Source organism: Argopecten irradians, chromosome 1 (assembly GCF_041381155.1).
Source record: "Argopecten irradians isolate NY chromosome 1, Ai_NY, whole genome shotgun sequence".
NCBI lineage: Eukaryota > Metazoa > Mollusca > Bivalvia > Pectinida > Pectinidae > Argopecten > Argopecten irradians.
This window is the reverse complement of record NC_091134.1, coordinates 14,971,592-14,985,190: the sequence shown is the minus strand read 5'-3', so window position 1 is coordinate 14,985,190 and position 13,599 is coordinate 14,971,592. Positions and strand designations below refer to the sequence as shown.

The 13,599-nt window shown below is 35.6% G+C and overlaps 1 protein-coding gene across 1 annotated transcript; it reads right to left on the bottom strand.

Annotated features, from left to right (window-relative positions):
• Nucleotides 1–833: 833 nt before the first annotated feature.
• On the bottom strand, nt 834–6,618 carry LOC138309754 (probable G-protein coupled receptor B0563.6). The gene is made up of 2 exons (XM_069250970.1): nt 6,409–6,618; nt 834–5,398 (listed from the first exon to the last, which is right to left on the bottom strand). Exon 2 carries the CDS (start codon nt 5,256–5,258, stop codon nt 3,999–4,001), a length of 1,260 nt encoding a protein of 419 aa, XP_069107071.1. The 5' UTR covers nt 5,259–5,398; nt 6,409–6,618; the 3' UTR covers nt 834–3,998.
• Between the last annotated feature and the right edge of the window lie 6,981 nt (nt 6,619–13,599).

Below are 13,599 nucleotides of genomic sequence, written 5' to 3'. Positions count from 1 at the left end.
AAAATATTGGTTGCCATGGTAACAAAACGGAGGCATCTGATTGGCTGAAATTTAAGTGATGTCACAATTAAGTGAAAATTGGTATAAAGAGGTAGATACATGTATGTTAGTTAACAAAATTCTATCACTAACTGTTGTTTCATTATGGTATCTTTGATCAATTTTGAATTTACAGTCACCTTTGGCAAGTATTGATTTTTTTTTAGAAAATTCTCCTGGCTACATTTCAGCCTATAAAAGACTATTTTCCCGGCTTTCATTTTTTTAAAAAGGATCTGTTATAAGATTATACCTATAACACGTTTTTAAAATGGTTTAAAAGTGTGGACAAAATCGATAACATGCCACATATTTCGAGCAAACCCAATATCTTCATTTTTTATCATGACAAAATTTTGAACTTTTTCCTTTGAAAAAATCAATTTATAGTAAAATAATTATAAATTGGTATAAAATAAAGAATGAAGTATCATTTATTAACAAAAATAATTTAAATAAAGTAGTTATAGACCTAGACCTTTAACACTGCAGAAAGAAATCGGAGCATGGGCGGGTTTGCCAACCCCACCTTTCCCGATTTACTGTTTGGAAGCTATTCGCGTAGGTGCCATTTCTTTTGATTTGGCGAATATCATAATACCGGTAGTTAGCTGGGGGATGTGTACGCATCAATACCGATACTATCTTAATAAATCGATCATGTTTCAACCATCAGCTGTTTAATAAGAACATGCAAATTGTGAAATGATATATAAAAATAAAATTTTGCGAGAAAATGGTACACGAAGAATGACTCAACTAGTCATCTGTTCATAAAATGACAAAATCCACAATATGATCTCATCATGCAACTTTATTCGATGTTTGCCTTTTTATTGTTTACAATTTGCAACCAGGGGAAGTATATACAATATAAAAATATAGAGAATATAATGAAGGTACACAAATAGATCGATAGCAGCTGACATCCCCATCCGCATGTTGTCAACACTTTCTCTTGTCATGTTTGAAATTGCAAAGTCAGAGTTTGTTTTTGTTGTAGATTGATAGCGTCTTAAATGCCCTTACCCCATCCTATCAATAAATTGTCTCGTAAACAAAAACTCATGTCTGAAATTGAAATTTCATGTTTTTAAGCTGTAGACTGATTGCTTCTCACATAATCCTTCAACTGTCAATAAAGAGGGTATCAACCCCCTCTTCTAAAACAATATTTCATGTTCAAAATTGAGACTGATTATAAAAGTGTTTTGAGATATTATATGTCATGTTTACGTTGAACATGACAGCTTTCAAACGGAAAATGAAACTTTGATAATAATAATATCAGGCACACGTTACACATACATATGGCATGGTCATCAAATCTTTGGGAACAGTCTAGACAAAAAAAGATAAATTACAATTTTAGTTACGCTTGGTTTGTTTATTATCTTTACGTCCTTTAGTCTAGGGTCATTTAAGGATGACCTCTCGTTTAAGTCATGTCTTGCGTGTGTGAAGTGCGGGGTACGAGTTTTGGAAGACTGTGGTATGTTCGAGTTGTGTCTTCTTGTATAGTGGAACCCTTGCCCTTTTTGTAGTGTTATATCACTGAAACAAGCCGCCAAAGACACCAAGCAACACACCCACGCGGTCACATTATAATGGCAACGAACAAACCAGTTTTCCCATTTCCTTAATGCTGAGCACTAAGCAGCAGCAGGGGCAGAATCTACCTCCTCTATAGATTATGGCGTGTCTCAGCCAGGGGTCAGAACCCAGATTCTACCTTACAGGGTCGAGCGCTCAATCGAATGCCAAAAGTGAGGCGGTGTCAAGTGAGACTTTAGGAAGAAGAAAGTTAAGTTAGGAAGGGGAGAAAATATAATATCATGCAATAGAAACAGTAGGTACAATTCTTACGCCCTACCTACATGGCCAATTTGATGTGTTATTTAAGTTATTACCGGTGGTGAAATAATCTAAAACAAGCCTGATATCCATTTGTTTTCTAATGTGCAAGATTTCATTAAGGCACGCCCGTTATCAGTGTAATTCGACCGGATGAGGTGCGTTGCTTGGTGTCTTTGGCGGCACGCTCCAGTGCTATAGCACAATAAAAAGGTCAGCTCATCCGCTATACAAGAAGACACAAGCATACCAGTCTCCCAAAACACGCACCCCGTACTACACACACGCTACACGCCGCATTAATGGGAGGCCGTCCTTGCATGACCCTGACTGTTAATAGGACGTTTATTAATCAAACAAACAAACAAACAAACGATTTCAACATGTCTTTCCTTGGAGTTTAAGCTGAAGGACCCAAACTTTTTTTACAATTTGGTGTTATACGAGTATGTATACTTCAATAATAGAACACAATAGCTAAGAAACATTCTTTTGTTTTAATAATACATTACAAAACTTAACAATGTTGTCTTTCTTAAACTATTTAACTCTTTATCCCGTGTGACAAGAGTAGTACAGGTAGAACGCATACATGCTGTGCATAGGCCAACATTTTGAAAAAATTCTAAACAACATTATTTTCAAAATATAATATAATGAAATTCAATATAATTGATGAAAAACGAAGGCTGATTAATAAAACATGAGATTTGTTTCAAAGGCGTTCAACAGGGATCTCCCTTTTAAACCAAGCTATCATTATCTCCAGCCAACATATATTTAAAAGAGACAATATTGATGTACGAGCTCTGAAGCCTGTTTCCATATAAAATTGAGGAGGTGGTGGTTGTAATTTATGCGTTGCAACCTAAGAAGTGGTAGATGATGTTCACAATTTGTCATGGCTGACAGGCAGGTTGAGATGTATAGCGTCAAAGAATCTCAGTAAATGTTTGATCATGAAACAGGACAATGTCTCTGATGTCGTGTCGTTCATATTATGCTGCTTTAAAAGGTTGTGGGTTGCATTGATTGATCACCCATGATATTAAGCCATCAGACGTTTATGCAGAATAATGTGCTTTTATAAATTTTGTAAAAGACACTTTTCCGTACGAACTTTCCGCCAGATGATGGTGGAATACAAAGGACACTTCGGAACGGTTAGGAAAACGTGTAATGGGTTCCTTTAAATATCGTTAATAAGTTCTAAAAACGAATGAAATCAATTTACATACACTTCGAAAAATATTTTAATTATACTGCCTTGCAATGTAATGCATTCAACAAACATTGAAATGATTCGTTCATCAAAACGATTAAAATGCATTAATGAATCATCACTCCATGAAAGATATCCCGTAAGATTGTAAGCAAATGCTTATAGTTGCAGAGAAAAAACAACGTTTTTATGTAAATGGTCAATATAACCCTTTCGCCCAACCATATGTACAATTTTAAATTAAAACCCTATATGGATGATATAAATAGCAATGGAGTGTTATCTAACGCTTATTTTTATCCCCCGCTGTCACCGAAACGGGGAATAATCATTTGGGTCTTTCCGTCTGTCTGTAACGCTTGGTTTCTTCGCAATAACTACCACATTTTTTTGAAACACATTGTTAAATATGCCAAGGGCCCGAATGATTTCGCTCGGCACTTTCATCTTACCCTGTTTGGCGGAGTTATGGCCCTTTGATAAATGAAAATCGGCATTTTCACCTATTTCCGTTCAATATCTCTCGCAGATATAAGCGGATTTTGTCGAAACTTAGTAACACGGTCAAATGTCGCGGGGCCTTAGCCAAGTTCGATTGGCACTTTCATAGCACATTATTTGGCAGAGCTATGGGCCTTTAATTAACGAAAGCGGGGGATATAGATTTCACGAATGTGCTTGTCAATAACTTTATTTTATTTATTTGCTAGGTGCAATTTCATGGGGACACTATTAAGATATGATCACAGTGAACAATAATATATATTGTCAGTTCTGTCAATCAAAAACGTAAACAAAATATAGACTATAATCACAGGTCTTCGAACCAGCAAATATGATTAAAATGAAATATATTTATTTTGATACAATTCAACAAAAATTTTCACGACTCGCACATCCTACAGACGTAAGTGTCGAGTTGGTCCTCTATCTCAGCTGTAGAATTAAGTTGACAGTCTATTTGAGTTTCCTGGGCTGAATATGCGTTGCTTGCCATCCGATAAGAATTCGTGACCGTTCGTTTATATGTACATACAAATCTTAAAGCAAACCGAAATCTCGAACCACTGAGGCAATACAGATAGAAGTTTGCACACCTGTTGATATATAGAAGATAGAAAGACGCCGAGTAGATTAGAAGATCCACAGACTTAGCCTCGTCATCTTCTATCACTACATTTGATGTTACACTCGTGTAAATTGAAAACGGCAATGTACATACAATAATTGTTATAGAATCCGCTAACAACATCAAAAGGATTTGCCGTCTGCGAGATCTATGGTTTGATGACGCCTGAGGTCTGTTTTCTAGCCTTTTGTTATTTCCAGTTCTGTAATAAACATTCGCTGCCTTCTGTACCATGTAGGACAACTTGACATGCCGGAGAATGATGATGTTACTGATAATGATTACAGTGAACATTACGAATAGAAAACTATGGTGGATCCACGGCCATATCTGACGCCAAAATATCACCATATTTTTATTTTTCGAAGATATTTCGCAGAGCTTGTATCTTTGATTTTGCGACATCAGCCCAGACGTGAATAGGAAATGGGCGTCTTTTAAAACAGCAAGTATCAGCAACAGTATTGACATGTGCTTTGCACGGGATACACTGCACCATTTCTGAGCTTTTAATGGGAAAGTAATGGCAAGGCTTCTTTCTAGAGTCATAGCTGCAGTCAATAAAATTCCAAAATCGCTACTTGTCCAACCGAAGAAGTTGAAGGCTTTACACATGAAATGTGCGTTTATTCCTCTATATATGATCCAAGGGAAGTTTGCATTAATCCAATGCACCGTTAACAAGAACAATAAACTGAAATTATCGATAAATGCGTTGATTGCAATGTAAAGTGACGTCGAAAGGAACCGGAAATACATACTGCGCATGACTTTGATGACAATACAGTTACAAATAGTTCCCATGATAACTAAAACCGGAGGAAAATAAAGGTTGATCGCTGCCGTTATTTCGTCAAGTTCCCTAGCAAAGTTTGTAGCGTCAGTATCAGACGTTTCGTTCAATGTTGGGAACGATACAGCAGGAGTACACAAACGTTTGTAATCTTGGACAATTACAGTAGAATTGATTTCGGCAGCTTTTGTCCCAAATCGCAGCATCATTGTAGTAGTCATATTTCGTTAACATGCGAAATACAAAAGTTAAATAGGAATTTCACCATCTTTTCGCTATGGCGAGTATTGAAATCTATCGTACTGTCTTAATCGCTGTCATCGAAACATCACATTCTTTGTACTTCATAGTAGGGTAATTACTGAAACGCAAATAAAATTGCATTTTAATTTAATAAAAAAAAACCACATTATTATTACCGTTAACTACTTGACGAAGAAATATAGGCTTCGTTCAGTTGAGGATTGGAAAGGATTAAGTAATTAACATTGTTTATTCATTTTTATTTCTTATATAACCTGAACTGATTAATTAAGCTAAAGATGGTCCATAAGAGTACAGTATTTATATTTTGGACAATAATTGATGTTCAATCTTGTGTCTAATTTATACAAATGTATCTATAAAATAATTAGTTTGTTTTTGCTGTCTGCGCAATTAATACCTCATTCCATATGAGGCAAAGTATCATGTATTGTTTTCAGGATGCAATGAATTATTTTAAATATATTTATCATAAAGTAAAATAAGAAGTTAAAACTTTTCAATGATGGTATTAATAAAAGTTAGTTATGTTTACTGTTGAAGAAAAATACTGAGTCATCTGATGCTCCTGTTTTGAATATATAGAAATAACCAGTCATCGGCAATGTTGCACCCCTAACATGTCTTTTGCATATTTATCAGATATATGTAAAACCAATGCAATATGAAGTTAAAAAAACATAATTTATCTTGAATATAACTTGTCAGCATTTCAAAGCACTACAAGTAGACGAATTGAAAATATTAATAAAGCGTAATATTAGAAAATGATAAGATAAGATACATAAAAGCTCTTTATTTATTGCTCTAATACAGTAAATATACCATTCGAAAATTGATTTTGTGCTTGGATAAATTGTATGCTCAAAACTCGCATTAGGCCGTTTAAAATATTGAACATTTACGTTTTTGTGTGTGAGCTAAGTTTGACTTCGCTTTCTTACATAGAAAGTGAAACAAAAACAGATTATTTGCGTTTACAACCCCTATTGAAATGTTGTAAATGTTGTAAAACTTGAAACATCGCTTATAAAAAATGTCATATAAAAATACCGTTGGATGAAGCGTATCGTTAATTATTAATTACAAAACAACGATACTACTTACCGTTTTGACTGAACACAAATCCATCAGAAATGTTATGAAAATCAATGAACACAAGCGGTAATAGTTTTACAACTCTATGAATGAAATTATAAGAAAACACTTCTTTCAGGCGATGTTTTGCTATCGTGTTAATTTTAAAAAATGCCTTGTCCGAAGTTCTTCATCTTATCTGAGAATTATTTGCCGACTTTTTCCCACTATCCAGTATAAAACTTTGTTATCGTGTGTTCAAATCCGACGATTCCTAAAAATGTTCTTCCTATGTGGTCGCACCTAACGAGAAAAACATAGTTGATAAGATATTGTACCGTATTTCAATATCAGCGAGACTGTGTATAAATGATCTTCAGTTGCAGGTTCATATATGTATAGCATAAGTGGTTCAGTCACCGCACATATACACTAATAGGAAGATTTAGATTTCGACTCACTATCATGTGTTGTTAATATTATTTTTACAAATAGAAACCCTTTGTCATGCTAATAGAGATTTAAAATTATTGAATTATATTTGATATGAAGCTAATCCAGTACACATGCAAATTGTCTTTCGAAAAATGTCCTTACGCGATGCACGATCTATCTGAATACACGATGCTACCTTGGCTAGCAAAGTTGATTTTATTCCTAGAGATCCTAATGCGCACCTGAGAATATATCACAACTGTCCTTAATGTATGTTTGTTCATTTTAAGCATCTTGATTTGAAACGGTCTCTAATTCTCATTGGCACTATTTGCGATTCAAGTAAAACAATAAGAACTTATAGATTTTGTGCATAAACGTAATCAGTTGACGTTCTATTGATTCTAAAATGAACATGAAAATGATGTGTATGCACTGGAGTACGGAAGTCTTTGGTAAGTACACGCCTGAATCTACATCAATAAATGCTTAAAGTTAAACATTTATTATCAATCCAGGTCGATATAAAGAACAAGTAACATGTATATAAATATGCCTGCTTCAATTTGATTCGATGTGTTATAAAAATGAAACTAAACATGTATACAGTTTTATAACTAGGCACACATATATCGCCCATTATAACATTCAACCTGTATATTTGTCCGCCTATATTATAAGGCTTTTTAATTTTTTCCCTATTATATATAAGATTTTTTTTAAAGCCTATTAATATTGGCAGGTTTAGCGGAATACCTGTAGATATGAAATTAATAACCATAAAAAGAGCGTTTATGCATTGATTTGAGAGCTTGAAATATTTTGATTAAAACACAAATAGAGGAAACATGTACTGTAACAGTAAAGTTTATAGGTGAGCAAAACATACGTCCGACTCAGATGTATACTTTTAAAGAGACTTTAATTCCGTTGTAGATCTATCACCGCTATCCGCATACGTTATTGTGACAAAATTATCGATACAAACAAACAAATCAAAATACATGACTTCTTATACAATAGGCTTATAAAGAGAGTCACAAGTCATGAAAATATATATCAAGTACTGTAAAGGTAAGCTGAATGCGATAAATAAAACGTTTCGCTATGCCCGGCACAGGCTGTAGGTGCGCACGATAAATTCGGATTTATCACTAAAAATATTTTGACAGCCTTTACACATATCTCTCAGCTTGATTAAATGCACTCAGCAGAGGTGTAGAAACCAAATACATGCAAAAACAATTTGATTTTAGCGAACACAGCAATTCAACTTGGCTTACTTTAGTATTTGAGTATGAATGAAAGTCAACTTTTTGTCCGGTAGAACTCTTTTGTGTTTCAAGGGAGATCACTCTAATCGCTAACCTTTTGGAAACCGGCAAATGGTCTATTGGCTGGCCAGGAACGCTGGTAAACTGACCGAGGTTCAACACTGACTTAATATTTATTTAATATTTTGCGTCAGAATTAAGTCGAAATGATGATGATAATTTCCCATTTTTTTAAAACACCGATAATATTTTTCCAATTTTTGCTCAGGATCCTTTTCCAAAAATAGCTGGTAAAAAACCTGTGCTTTCAGTTGAGCGCTCGCCCCCGTGAGGGAGGATCTGGGCTCTGTCCCCTGGAAGAAAGGCACCTTAGACTACAAGTAGTAGATTTTGTTCTTGCTTAGAGCTCAAAATAAAGGGAGTCAGTATAATGTGACGTGGTGATGTGTGTTGTGCGGTGTCTGATTGTATCCTTGTGAGAGATAGAACTATAAAATTGACAAAATTTGTTTTACAAATTGCAACACAAAAGATACAACACGAACATACCGCAGCCTTCCCCTAAATTTACAGACATTCACACAATCATATTGCATACAGGGGAGACCGTCCTTAAATGGCGTTTATTATACAGGGATTAGTGTGTTCGTATATGCTTCACTGAAATACCTACACAATGGACAGTGTTTCACTAGGAAGAAACCAACGTTTAATAAAATGCACATTTTCCTAATGTCAAAATATGAAATCTTCCATCGTTTTTAAATGAAGATTATATATGGTTGTGTATGTGTAATGATTTAATTTCTCATTTCATTATTTTTACTCCTTTAGTCAAAGATCTTCATAAAGCACTAAAACAAATTTGATTTAAAATGGGGTTGTCGGAAAACGCATCCGTGTGATTCAAGTTTATATCTTCGGCCATTATGACAGTTTACAGTTAATATCACAAGAAATTGCAGGTCATAGGGTGTTTGTTGACGACTGATTCCATTGCAATCGAACTCTGTTTACATCGATGTGTATAGTTCAGATATAAACGGGACTAAAGAGATGATTAATGTCACTGATCCGATCACTGAAATTGACATCTCCAGTCGTCTCATTAGCCAGCTGGCTGGCCGAGATAACGACGATAACTCGGATCAAATCGGTCAAGTTATTGGTGATTAACACCTAGACTAGGGTGACCTACAGCCTTTACGAGTATAACGACGCCATAGAATATGTGCACAGAGATATGTTGTAAATAACCAGGACTTTCTTTTATCCGTTCTGTGTGCCCAGAATTGGAAATGGTGAAATTAAAAAGGAAGATATATATATTTGGATCTGTATCGATACTTACATCAAGCTCCTGAAATCCATTGTTGCAGATACCTAGATCTTTATTTAACTACTCATTTTCTTTTATTATCTTTTACGAAAGACGGAATGGGGAAAACGCATTGATTTTGCTCATTCTAAAATGATCAAAACACATTTCTCAAATAAGGCGTCTAAATAGCTTCAAATAAGTCGCTTTCCTATACCCGCACTCGTTTTGTTTACTTGCGTCTATTTTTCTTATTTTGATTCTAGATATCTGGGTCAGAATGTGCTATGGTTTATTGTCTTCCGTGTGTGCATACAGAAGTAACGGAAAGAAAATGACAAATGTATTAACGTCTATTTCGTAAATGAAACAAAATAATTTCCTGTTTGACTCGAATCATTGCCTCTTTGACTCGCTGCATGTTATACTATTTTTAACTGAATGGCTACAATCACGGTCATTGAACATCCATGTTTCCTTCTTTGTATATTGTTGATGGCATTATGGTTTGATAAATGATAAGGCTATCAGAAATAATTACTCTATTTCTGTAACATAGTCGGTCAGTCACATGACGTCACTATGTCATGACTGGAGGTCAGATATAGCATTCAATAAGCTGATTATCGAAGATGTGGGTTTCTCAGGATGGCACATTAATATGAATTGCTTTGTAATCAATCATGATGTCGTGGTGTCATTGCGGATATCATGCATTCCTTTTTCACATTGAAGAGTTTTATTTCAATATTTAACATTTGCATGGTTAAAGGGAAAATTCAGTGAGGTTAATTATGACATAACCACGAAGCGAAATATGGCATATCTTATTGTTCTTATTTTCTATCACAACATTATTTACTATGTCAATTGATACCATTGGAATTCCAAATCGGTACAATATCAACGCCATATCCATAAGTTGAACAAATGCTATTAATAACTACCGCAGCGTTGATAACATTGATTTTCAGAGTATGCCCTTTACATACACTGTAAGAAAGATTTAAGGTCTAGACAAAAGTTGCTTTACTGGCGCAAGAGTTTGGCATACAAGATGTCGCACCACTATTGTTTGTTTGTTGAGTTTTACGGTCAATCGACAACTAAGGCCATTTAGGGCCAAACTACAAGTCATACATTACCTTTAAAATAATTGAATCTAAAAGATCAAGATTAGACATAATCACGTACGAACAAAAACAAAAGGATTGTATATGTTGATTTTAAAAAGATTCATGGGATAAAACAGCTTTGGTTAAAACACATGAGAAAACTGCCCAATGTCGATGAAACGATAAAATGTTGATACGATGCTAAAATGGGAAAACGTTCATATTTTATTCAAAATACCGATTTCTTTTAGATAATAGAAAAACGAGTATGTCTCACGATATGGAACAAAGAGTGCATGCCGGAGAAATCGTAATACTTGTCCCTTATATGTTTAAAATCAATACAGTGCACTAATCTATGCTCCACTGTGAGAGAAGAATCACTTGCATAACATGTAAGAGGATCCTCCTCTCTGCGGTCTCTCCGACTGGAAAGTTTAGGATTAAGTTTAGGTTGTATTTTAAACAGTTTTATTGTTTGTTTCGGTAGACCACCTTGGTTGCCAATGTTTAATGGCCGACTGAATTGAAGGTTTGATGTCGGTGTAAGGTATTTTAAAAAATAGGGTTAGGGTTAGGGTAACCCTTAACCCTAACCCTAACCAGTTTTAGCTGCTTTATCGGCTTTTTCATTCCCCTTTATAACCACATGGCTGGGAATCCAGGGATAAGTAATTTGAGTTTAGGAAGATAATAGAAATGTTCGGATCAAAACATTTTGGATTAATGTGTTTCAAGGGTTTCTTGATTTCAAAGTTTGAAGGACCGAAAGAGTGTCGGAACAGATTATTGCCTTTTCAATGCGTTGTTCTTCGATATGATAATCGCCAGACAGATAGCGCATGCTTCAGCAGAGATAATGGAGGCAACATCAGGGATTCGGATAGAGGCACAGTGAATAGATGTACAGCATGCTGCCGCAACATTATCACCATCATTTGAGCCGTCAGTGTAGATCTGAACATGGTCAGGGAAAACCCTAATGCACTCCCGAAAGGAGGATTTGTGTTCTTCGGGTAAGGCACTAGACTTTGCCCGCTCATGTAGAGATAAATTGATATGAGGTGTCTGAATGGACCATGGTGATACATCCGATACGGTGTACTCGTCAATGGCGTCGAAATTTATATTTAGTTCTGCAAAAAAATTGAAATTCTGATGCCAAATGTTGGTATGAACTTTTGATTTTGTGTAAATATTTCTTGATGTTGAGGTTTAAAAACTTGATTAAATGTGGTGGTTTTTTTTTATTAAATTTCAGTTGAGCAGCGTCCTGTAAGGAAAATTTCTTCCGTCGATCGTCTAGAGATGGCTAATTAGCTTCCACATGGAGACTGCACAGGTGTTGTTCGAAAAGCTTCAAGTGCGAAACGCAGTCTCTGATTCTGGATAGGGTCAAGCATCTGTATATAGGAGCTGCGAGCCGATCCATAGACAGCTGCGAGCCGATCCATAGACAATCGAGCCGTAGTGAAGTTTTGATCTAATAAGTGCCCGGTAGATATAATTGGAAGATAAATTGTTTAAATCATCTTTTGCGGATTTCTTAATACTCTAGTTGGCCCTGCAGGTAGGGCGTTAGAATTGTACCTGCTGCCCCTATTGCATGATCGTAAAAGGCGACTAAATTTAGGATCTTATCTTTTCTTCCTTGCTAATAATCCCTTGGCATCATCTCAATTTTGGCCTTGAGCGTTCGCCCCTGTGAGGAAGGCTCTGGGTTCTGTTTCATGTCCGAGACACACCAAAGTCTAAAAGTCTAAAAGTGGTAGTTTCTGCTCCTCCCTAGCGCTCAGCATACAGGAAGCGGGACGACTGGTTTGCCCGTTGTAAGTATAATGTGACCTGGTGGGGTGTGCTGCTTGGTGTCTACGGCGGTATGCTTCAGTGTTAGTGCTATAAAAACAAATTCAAGCTATTCACAGAATACCGGGGAGAGACCCTCACAGACCTAACCCAATAGTTGCCAAATTCTGGAAGAAGGATGCGAGGAACTCTGTGATTAGGAAGAAGAAGGTCTTTACTGACACCGCCAGTTTAATGGACGATGTGACCAAAGACAATGTGCTGCTTGTTAAAGGACAATACCGATGTTGATAATGCCTGGTATTTTAACGGGAAAGTACTCGCTGAAAGTGGTGGACGCAAAAAGCAGATAAACTTGTTTGACAAAGTTTCGGATATTTTCCATAAATGACACGTGTGATCATGTGACTTGGATTATATATTTTGTGGTCTGTGTTTGATTGTAAATGTGTATGAGTGAAATTTCCAATAATTAAGGATTTATTAGTGTTTATATACGGATTCATGATTATGATTATGTGTCTATGGAATTACCAAGGTAAGATTATGTAGTTTTTCTCATTTTTAATTACTATAACTGTACATAATTTTTTCTCTCTCTCACACTAGATCATATCTATAATAGTCAAAGTCCATGGTACTTGATCTTTCTGATCATATCAGTTGCGTCGACAATTCACTCAGGCTAATTCTTTTACATAACCAAGAAGTGAAATATTGTATAAATGTATTGTTCTATATTTCTTATGAAACAAATAACGTTAAACATTGACAAATTCCACGTCATTGTTAAGTATTTTAATTAATATCGTTGAAATATCAAATCGTTGATCAATACGATTAAGCAGGTAGAATATGGGCGCTGTACCTATACCCGAGCCAAAGTCACGCACGTTAAACAAATGAACTACATAACCACTGCGAAGGTGATAAAATGATTTTGAGGCAAGATACTTCACCGTATAAGGTAAACAAACTATATTCAGAGCGATTTGAGCAGTTATAGACAAAAGTTGCATTACTCTACGAGCAAGGGACAGGGTTCGGCATACAAGAAGTTCGACCACAATGTGTAATGGCGGACAGCGAGCGGGTTTGAAAATTTCACACACTTCACCAGCATGGGCTTTTCAGGCACATCACAGTAAAACCGACTGATCTAAATTCTATTAGAACTGGGTTTTTCCGATATATGTACAAATTTTAATGTTCTCTTGAATGAATTGTCCCTTTAAAGAAATTATATCATCTAACTGCTCATTGTCATCACTTT

Excerpts from the sequence above, each read along its gene's own strand:
- LOC138309754 (XM_069250970.1), bottom strand. The coding sequence starts at position 5,258 with ATGACTACTACAATGATGCTGCGATTTGGGACAAAAGCTGCCGAAATC.